Here is a 9,928-nt window from a genome sequence, read left to right on the forward strand (position 1 = left end):
AATTTACCGAAATGTTATTTATGATTTTCAACAATCATTTACCGAAATTTAGTGGGCTACGGGAGTAAATAGAGGGCTGCGAATAGCGGCGCCCATGAAATAAAAATAGCCTAACAAATGTCATCCCTCAATAATATCAAGCGCCACCCGAGCCAAGTCACAGGTGCCACTAAGGCCACATTTCATTGACTTGTGCCCCCAACAAGATTGAACAACTATCTACATGTTCTGGCTCATGATCATGTGGTGCCCCAGTTCCCTTAACCACCGTATAATCACGTGGGATTTATACATTGGCATGATTGTGCAGTGATCGGACACCATGTGATCGTACACCAGGAGCAACCAAAAATTTCCTAGACCAAAATTTTTCAAGTGTTTGTACATTCATCCATGACATAGGCTGCGACAAGAATCACGAAGTTACATAACGAGCACAAGAAGGAAAAACAGTATAACATGAAAAAACAAGAACTTCAAGAAAACGTCCTTTATTTCATGGGAACACAAATCCAACAGTAACATCATCCCCTCTGTTGACCCGAAAAATGCGAGCAATTCCTAATGTATAGAAACAACACTTTCGGAAACCTAGCCACTAAATCGGCATCTGATTCTACCCTGCAGACCAATTTGTATCAGACTTGCAACAATAATACCCAACTCGAAAGAAGAGTAGTAATACAAAATTGTACAAATAAGCTCAAAAAGTAGAACACCTGATCTATGTTGCAAGAGGTTCGGGTAACCGCTCAGGAGTTACACCAGTGTATCCGTTTAGAACCCTCACTTTACCATCCGAATCGACATCTACAATTACCGAGTCGCCTTCTTTGATATCTCCAGCCAACATCTTCTCAGCCATGCAATCCTCCAAGAGTCTCATTATGGCTCTTCTAAGGGGCCTCGCTCCATAGCTCGGTTGGTACCCTTCATCCACCACTCTATCTTTAAACCGCTCCGTCACCTGAAGCTCTATCCCCTTCACCTTCAGCCTCTCAAACACTTCCTTCAGCATAATATCAGCAATCTCCTTAACCTCAATCTTTGTGAGTTGCCGGAAGACAATCATCTCATCCAACCTATTCAAGAACTCCGGGCGGAAATACTGCTTGAGTTCCTCCTGCACGAGGCTCTTGATTTGGTTGTAACTCGTATCCTTCTTGACGTTCTCCTCCAAATCGAAGTCAAAGCCTAATTGTTTGCGACGGCGGCCTCCCTTCACGATCACGCTACTTCCCACATTCGACGTCATAATCAACAGGGTGTTCTTGAAATCCACGGTCCGCCCTTTGCTATCAGTCAACCTTCCGTCCTCAAGAATTTGAAGCATCATGTTGAAAACATCTGGGTGCGCCTTCTCGATCTCATCAAAGAGCACGACGGTATAGGGACGCCGCCTGACGGCCTCCGTTAGCTGGCCTCCTTCGGCGTACCCAATGTATCCGGGCGGCGAGCCAATGAGCTTGGAGACGGTGTGTCTCTCCATGAACTCACTCATGTCAAGTCGGATCATGGCATCTTCGGAGCCAAAGTAGTAGGCGGCTAGTGCTTTTGCCAGTTCCGACTTCCCGACGCCGGTGGGACCAGAGAAGATGAAACTAGCAATTGGCCGATTAGGGTTTTTAAGTCCGACACGGGCACGGCGAATCGCGCGGCTGATGGCCTCTACGGCTTCTTCCTGGCCGATGATTCGCTCATGGAGAGTCTCTTCCATCTTGAGGAGACGTTCAGATTCATCAGTCGATACTTTATTAACCGGGATACCGGTCCACGTGGACACAATGTGCTGAATGTCCACTTCTGTCACCATGGGACCACTGTCCCCTGCTGCTTCAGTCTCTGCTTCAGTCATCTCTTTGCCTTTGTCTACAAGAGCTGTAATCTGAGCCCTAAGGTCCATTTCTCTATCATGCAAGGTCCCAGCCTACTCGAAAAAAGTTTAATGTTGTAAGCTTTTTGAAGGAAACATTATGGTTGGATATTTCTAATAGGTGTCGAACAATGCAATGGTTCAGTGTGGTTTGTAGTGCTTCTACATGTTTCTGTGACACTTTCTGTATGTTCCAGTGGTACCAGTGGGTAATTGTGTTTGAAGCGAAACAAAAATGTTTCAGCCATTTCTGTTGGGAAAAAGATAATTTTGTTCCTTGACTATAACAAATCTTTCCAACTAAACAAGATTTTACCCACAAGTCTCCCGGTCGACTGCGTCCTTATAAAGATCTTCGTCATTCCCCCAAAAAAAACGGGGGGGGGGGGGGGGGGGGGGGGGGGGGGATTGCTAAAACCTTGCAAAACAATCCAACATTGAACTGATGAGGAAACATAATATAATTAAGTACCTTTTCGTAGTCCTGGCTGCGAACAGCTTCATTCTTCTCTTTCGTAATCTGCCTCAGCTCTTTATCAAGCTCTTTAGCTGCCTCTGGGAGCTGCAAAGTACAAGAAATGCAACTCAATCACCTTAGACGTGAAACAGCGAAAATGGATAGTAGTATAGCACTAAGGGCGGCATAATCTTCATACCTGAGCATGACGAAGCCGAACACAAGAACCAGCTTCATCAAGCAAGTCAATTGCTTTATCAGGTAGGAAACGATCACTGGAACACCAAAAAAAAAACCCATCGCATGCAGAAATTAGTACAACTGTCCTAAGAAAGAGGTCACAATGTGCAAGTATACCCATACACACAAATCCGGGAAAATTAGCCATCCATTAATCATGCAACTTACAGGTGAACTTTCGACCCAAAAAAAAAAAAAGATCTTTGTCCAATTTGTATCACTGTGCTCACATGTTAAGTCATACAAGATTCGGTAAAAGTTCGAACTTAGTTAAATGTGATTTGTGAGTGCCCAGAAAACTAAGCTGTGATCAGTCTTTCCAGTACCTTTTTCTTCATTTTTTCCCTCCTCTTTTTCTGTGTTATCGTATTTCTATTTACATTAGTAGATGAGCAAACGGAGCATCTCTCAGAGTGATCCCCAAGGGATGGTTTGCTTAGTCATTTCTCACATGTCCAAACTCAACCACATATATCTAATAAAAGTAAGAGTTCCACCTAGTACTACAGAACGATACCCATCGTTGCTGGCAGAAGATAACCTATCAGCTAATAATCAGTCTATAACTAGCAATGGTTCTATGACTGGTTTTTAAACTACAACTTCCCTAACCTGTGGTGTTTCTTTACATCTATTTTATTTCTATTTAATTATTATCGGTCTTCAAGGTTTGTGAAAAACACTACAAAAGTTAATCCACTACCAACCTACCTAAACTTATTCCAAGAAGTCCACATTAGAGCTTTAAAACTTATTTGTAAGAACTTGGATATAACAGCATGGTTTATGCTGGCCTCAGTTACAGGACTAACACTGAATATGTATATTTTCAAAGGGATAGGTGCTTTTATCCAGAGGAGCTAATAATTTAAATTAGTGATGACATGAGTGGCAATACTAATGCCACTGCTGCAGTCAAGAAGAACTAGAACCAGCGTTACAGCTGCAAGGCTAAAAATGCATTTACCCATACAAGTACTACCATCAGTTACAGCTGTTTCAGTTTATTCTCCGATAGGTACATACATCTAATGTACCAGTGTCACTGACTTTGAGCACATGTAAAGAGTACAAATATCTTCTGAAATTGAATAAGTGCATTCATATAATTCCAAGCTTATTTATAGCTGTTTATAATTCCAAGCTTATTTATAGCTGTTTCATTAATCTTATGTACCAGTGTCACTAAGTGCAGTAGTACAGAAAAAAAAAATTCTACAAAAAGTGTTTCCCACATAATACCAAGTTTAGTTATAGCTGTTTCGGGTTATTCTCCAAGAGGTACATTCATTTCGTGTATAAGCGTCACCAATTCAGTGCATAAGTACAAAGTATAAACATCTGGAGAAACTGTTACATAAACTACATACCTAATATACTGGTATGACAATTTCGCTGCAGAAACTAATGCCTCGTCTGTGTAACGAAGCTTGTGGTGCATCTCATATCGTTCTCGGAGCCCTTTCAAAATCTCTATAGTTTCATCAACAGTTGGTTCAGGCACCTTCACTGGCTGGAAACGTCTCTCCAAGGCTGGGTCTTTCTCAATGTGCTTCCTGTATTCATCTAGTGTTGTGGCCCCAATACACTGCGTTGGTTGGGGAAAAAATAATTATTTCCGTGTAAACTAAACTAATGAGAAGCTTCAACAGAAAACATATGAGCACTAACATAAACTTTGAGTAGTGCGTCAAAAAAACATCAGTACCACAGTAACTGATTCTCAGAAGTGATCTTAGAAATCTAAAAGAAACATATTCCACCTGACCAACACAAGATCAAAACATTGAAAATTTTCGATCAAGCACTTGGGGTGTCCTTTTGAATAAAATTCTACAAAAGCTTTACAACATGATTAAAATTGGCAGCACTTCACAATCGTGCATGTGTCAGAGAGAACCAACACAATCTTTATTGTTATAAATTACCAACCCTTCAAAGTTCTCTTCTTTTTATGAGTAGACCAGAAGCACTTTCTCAAGAAAGAAAAAGTTTGGGCCCAATTAGGGAAAGAGGACGAAAGAATCAGTTAACATGATCCTGTTCGCACACTCATATGCCTGCCACAGTGCCACGTAAATGTCTTACTTCAAAATACCTATTGGGCCAACATATTTGTTACATGTCAAATCCGTAGACATGCTAAATAGTCAGAGGTTAGAAGAAAAGGCTAAAGTGAGAGCTTAAAAGGAAATTAACTCAACAAATAAGAGAGCATGAGTATGAAATGGTTCCCAGTTTGCTCACAAAATGTATCAAATCCTTATTGATGCCACACGGCCATAACTCTAAAAAGCAAAGCTATATGGTTAGAAATTTAGAATGATAGTGTAAGTCATACCTGCAATTCACCTCTAGCAAGAGCTGGTTTGAGGATGTTTGCAGCATCAATTGCCCCCTCTGCTGCTCCAGCTCCAATTAATGTGTGCACCTCGTCAATAAATAGAATTATATCATCGCTTTGTTTAATTTCCTCCATCAACTTCTTCAGTCTTTCCTCAAACTCTCCCCGATATTTCGTGCCAGCAACAAGAAGACCCATATCTAGTGTAATAACCTGCATTACCCAAGCATAGACGGTATAATATTCCAATTTTCAAAGGAGAAAACAGACAACAATAAATTTAATCAAAACTACAATCAGCAGATAATGACCTTTTCTCTTTTGTGGGTGCATCAGGGTAATTATTCAATCCTATTAAACAAGAATGTCTCCGACACGAGAACTTCTACAAATTAAAACTCATAACACCTATTTTGTAGCCCCAGAACTGAAAGGGAATTGAATTTAATGATGCAAGAAATAGTCATGCCCCATCCTCAAATATTACTCACTGCCAAATTATCGAAGGAAGGTTTTTGAGCTTTCAGGAAAGAAACTTACATGGGAAAGACTAATGATGTTTACTTTCCCAGAAGCCAATGGAGAAAATGAAGTGGTTGTTAAGATGTCAAAATAAAAAGTGGGTCACTATGAATGTTAGGGCGATCATCTGCACAAGGAGAAAACCATGGAGGTAAAGTGGACTTTTCACTCAATTAAATCAGGTAGGATACATAAAACCTTGCAGATAGCATTGGCTAATATCCTCACAGACTGATCTAAACCTACACCCAATTTGAAAGCGATATCCCTTTTTTTAAGAGAATTTTGAAAGCGATATCCAAGTAATAAGCTTTTCGTGTCTGTGTCAAGTACAGTAATGCGCATCCCCAAGCAGATCCTTATTGAACATATAGAAGAAAGAAAGCGTGAAAGAATGAAGTGGACAGTGTCAATTCAGCATTGAGTTGACACAGCATTGAGGCAGTATATGGACCATTTAAATTGCACAAAAACTTGAAGTCTATAGCAAATAGTATCTGTGATTCACATATGGTCCTACACTACCATCAATACGAACTTCTACTCACCATCTTTCCTTCTATGGTTTCTGGAACATCACCCTTTGCAATTCGTAGAGCAAGGCCTTCTGCAATAGCTGTTTTTCCAACACCAGGTTCTCCAATAAGGCATGGGTTATTTTTTGTCCGGCGACCTAAAATTTGGGTCACACGTTCTATTTGCACCTGCCTGCCAACAACTGGATCCAGTTTGCCCTTCAAATGCAAAATAACCAGCTTAGGTACCATTTCTCTAAAATCAATGCCATTCATATGCATAAAACACAAGATACCTCCTCTGCCAACTTTGTCAAGTTAGTGCCATACTCCTCCAATGTCGGCATCTTACTGCCAGTAGATCCCCCTCCAAAACCTGCACTGACAGATTCTGAACTTTCTCCGACCATTCGAATGACCTACTTTCCCAATTGAAGACTCTAATTTAGTCAACTAAAAACTTCAGGAATCAAACAAAATGAAAGGGGCAAAACAAACACTTGAGATGATGACCAAACTTGCCTGTGTGCGGATGTTATTTGGATCAGCACCTAAACTTTCAAGAATCGTTGCTGCCACGCCTTCACCCTCACTAAGCAATCCCAACAGCAAATGCTCCGTCCCTATATAACTATGACCTGAAACACTCAATCATAAAATAAATCCATACAAAGTTTTTCTGCATATAAACATAACAGAGAGCAGGAAGGCATACACAAGTGGAACAAATTATTTAATAATTCTTGCTTAGAAGTTCAAAAACCACAGCGCATTGACTATAATTTTCTAACCAAGAAAAGAAGCCAAGCGACTTACCAAGCTTGCTGGCTTCCTCTAGAGAGAGTTCCAAAACACGCTTTGCAAGAGGAGTAAATGGAATCTCCCCAGAAACAATTCCACTACCACGCCCAATGATCTTCTCCGATTCAATACGGGCATCTTTCAAATTGATTCCCATCGATTTGAGAACCTTAGCAGCAATCCCAGTTCCCTCTCCAATAAGACCTAACAAAAGCTGCTCTGTCCCAACATTATTGTGACCTAGACGTTTTGTTTCCTCTTGTGCAAGCATAATGACCTTTATTGCTTTTTCTGTGAAACGCTCAAACATGGCATTAGGAACAAATCTCCTAGACTTTCTTTGGCGATTGGAGATAGCGGGTGCCAGCGTAGAGTGGAAATCAAGGCCAGGTCTAACCATTGTACCAAAAGCATTAGAACCTCGCAACCCTGAAAACCTTGCCATCCTAAGGGGAGAGAATTGTACATTACATACCATTCTTGCTGTCCTAGTCGTTTTCCCATAGCCCTTGATCTGGCCATGCTTCAAAATAGGATTTAACAAAGGTAAATATGTCAACTGTGCGAGAGCCCTATCCATGACTTCCAGAAGTGGTTCTGCATTCAGTAACCGTAAACTCAAAAGCCAATCCATACAAATGAAGAACGCAAAAAAGAAAGGGGAAAAAAAAGCATCTCAGTATCCTATATCCAAAAAGACAACCTACGTTATGTGGACTAGACTCTGGTACAGGAGTCAGCTGCGGGTATGTGTCTTACGTGTCAGATTCATCTCACTGACACATGAAGGCACAGCAATGATGTTCATATTTAACTGCATTTTCTTTCTTTTCCCAAGAATAAATGGTGTTTACTATGTGCCTTCGGGTACTTCATGTGTTTCATAGGAGTGCTGCAGTAAACAACTTATACGCATAGTTCAGTGAGAATTTCAAATACAAAAATATGCCTGCTGGGCCAATATCACTAAACACGTCCGTCACATTTTAATAACCTTGCATATTAATACCCTTGCAACTGGAGCGGAAGCCAAGTGGAAGGCACCATGTACTCCCATGCATTTGGCAGGGTTCAAACTAACTACTCCAATTAACAATGCTGACTTTCCCCAAGAAAAGAAAAAAAAACAAACAAACACGCGTACTTATCACACTTAGAAGGGTGAATGTAACATAGAGGACAACTAAACTCGGGGTAGAAGCGATACAAACGCATTAATGAAGACTGAAAATTATGACAACGGGCTGCTGATAGATACTTTTCTACGACTGAAAAATAAAACTATAAACTAATTAGCTATTGGCTCATTGCATCAGAAGAATTCAGGCCCAAGGAAAATAAACTAACACTACCTCCATCCCAAAAAGATTGTATGGTCGCTAATAAAAATTGTTCGATACTTTCAATGACTATAGCCCAAAATTGTAAATTTTTAAGCATCTGAATAGAAAACAACAAACAGAGAGAGAGAGAGAGAGAGAGAGAGAGAGAGACGACCATGGAAAGACAGAGAGGGAGACGGAGAGAGAGAAAGAGAGAGGTACTTGTTCTTATCGTCGCCGGCGCCTCCGAACGTCGCCGGCGCTGACTGCTGAGGCTTGTTGGATTTATGTAAGATTTTGGGTTTAGGGCTGAACATTATATAGACATTTCAGTTTCACAAAATTCACCCTAAAACTTTATGATATTACGAATTTTACCCCCGAAACTGAATTTCACCCTAGAAATACTCCGAAATTATCATATTCACCCTTTCATGTCTCAGTTAGTCAGTTATGACTTCTTGTGCCCTAGTGTAGCACAAGTAATCTCAAGAGAGTCTGACAGGACATTTTTTTTAAGAAGAGTTAATCTTATTTCAAAAGTCCGAAGGCATTAAAAATTTCAAGAACCGAAAATAAATAGTGCTATTTCAACGGCCGATCAAGAGTATTTGTGTTGTGGCTCACTCCTAGAATAATATTTTTGGCGGAAGCGGAACTTTTATAAAAACAGCTAAAATTATGAGGAGAAGAAGAAAGGGGAAAAAAAACGAGGCTACAAAATTATTCTTGTAACAAGTGGGGCCTCATATTCAACAATTTAGGGGGTGTGACTGAAATATCCAACAAAATTGGACTTACAATATTTTGAACAAATGACATCTATAACAGTACTATATAGTTCAAATGGTGTCGAATTGCTTATGTATTTGTTTGAATTGGTGCCCCCTTAGGTGCCTATCCTCTTTGTCGTTAGACTTGTTCTATTGATCAAACTCTGTGTGTCAGTTTTGCGATAAGAGAGATTAGGTGTCCTATTTGTCCAGGTTGTGCATTTGTTTCTTATCTTTGTATTTTGGTGAATTTCTTTGTAACTTGTAAGTGCCGTTCCGGATTTTGAAATGATCAGAATGCAATTAATTTGTAAAAATTGGAGAATCAACAAAGAACAACTTTGAAGTATAATATAGGAAGCAATTATTGACCCATTGATTTATTGAAGCCGAAAGGTTACTCTCACCAATTCTTAGTAATTGAGAAATCGAGCAAACCTAACTAGGTCTTTTACACGATCACAAGCTTTCTTAAGTTAGTAACATCTCTCTTAATATTATCTTCTTTCCTTTTGACGAAGGACACCAACATCGTAGTAGTAAGAACAAAACAAAACGTGACATCACGTTATCAATTTCAAAATATTGCGTTTCATAAATATAATTATCACCGTTGTTTCGTCTCGCCGGTATATGTCCATACACTTAACAAATGTATATAGTTCATAAGAGATCTTTTATTTTATTTCACAAAGGGATGCATATATATACATATCGATGGAGTTACAAAGAAAAAAAATATTTTTCAATCCCAAACTAACATGTGCTGATGATTTGTATCATTCCAATCTTATCGTACTCCCCCGAAGGGACAATGATTTGTGAATAACAAGATACCTAAGTTTTTTTTTCTTCGTTTTTTTTTCTTTGTTTTTTTTCCTTCGTATATATGACTACCAGCGTATGCAGCTGTAAAGCATTTCTTTAGGTCTTGGAATAGTTTTTGTTCCGATTTTGTTTGGCGGTCTCTCCATCCTAACTAGCTAGCATTTTCAACTTTAGCTTTAGGCTATGTTTCGATGGCGGGCATCTTTTGTTAAAGACGCGAGTCCGAGAGAGTTTTGTCTGCATGGCGTCTATT

General features: G+C 39.8%; 1 protein-coding gene across 2 annotated transcripts; it reads right to left on the reverse strand.

The window, feature by feature from the left end:
• Positions 1-475: 475 nt before the first annotated feature.
• Positions 476-8,451, reverse strand: LOC131312011 (ATP-dependent Clp protease ATP-binding subunit ClpA homolog CD4B, chloroplastic-like). 2 transcript variants are annotated; one of them, XM_058339701.1, is made up of 10 exons: positions 8,297-8,451; positions 6,768-7,349; positions 6,474-6,589; positions 6,248-6,370; positions 5,985-6,170; positions 4,912-5,127; positions 3,941-4,158; positions 2,530-2,605; positions 2,346-2,426; positions 476-1,927 (listed from the first exon to the last, which is right to left on the reverse strand). In XM_058339701.1, the coding sequence occupies exons 2-10, from the start codon at positions 7,330-7,332 to the stop codon at positions 725-727; spliced, it is 2,784 nt and encodes a 927-aa protein (XP_058195684.1). In that variant the 5' UTR covers positions 7,333-7,349; positions 8,297-8,451; the 3' UTR covers positions 476-724. The 2 variants fall into 2 exon arrangements, with proteins under 2 accessions (XP_058195684.1, XP_058195683.1); XM_058339700.1 differs by having other exon boundaries at positions 2,346-2,435.
• Positions 8,452-9,928: the final 1,477 nt, after the last annotated feature.

The sequence above is a fragment of the Rhododendron vialii genome, chromosome 12a, assembly GCF_030253575.1.
Source record: "Rhododendron vialii isolate Sample 1 chromosome 12a, ASM3025357v1".
Taxonomy (NCBI): domain Eukaryota; kingdom Viridiplantae; phylum Streptophyta; class Magnoliopsida; order Ericales; family Ericaceae; genus Rhododendron; species Rhododendron vialii.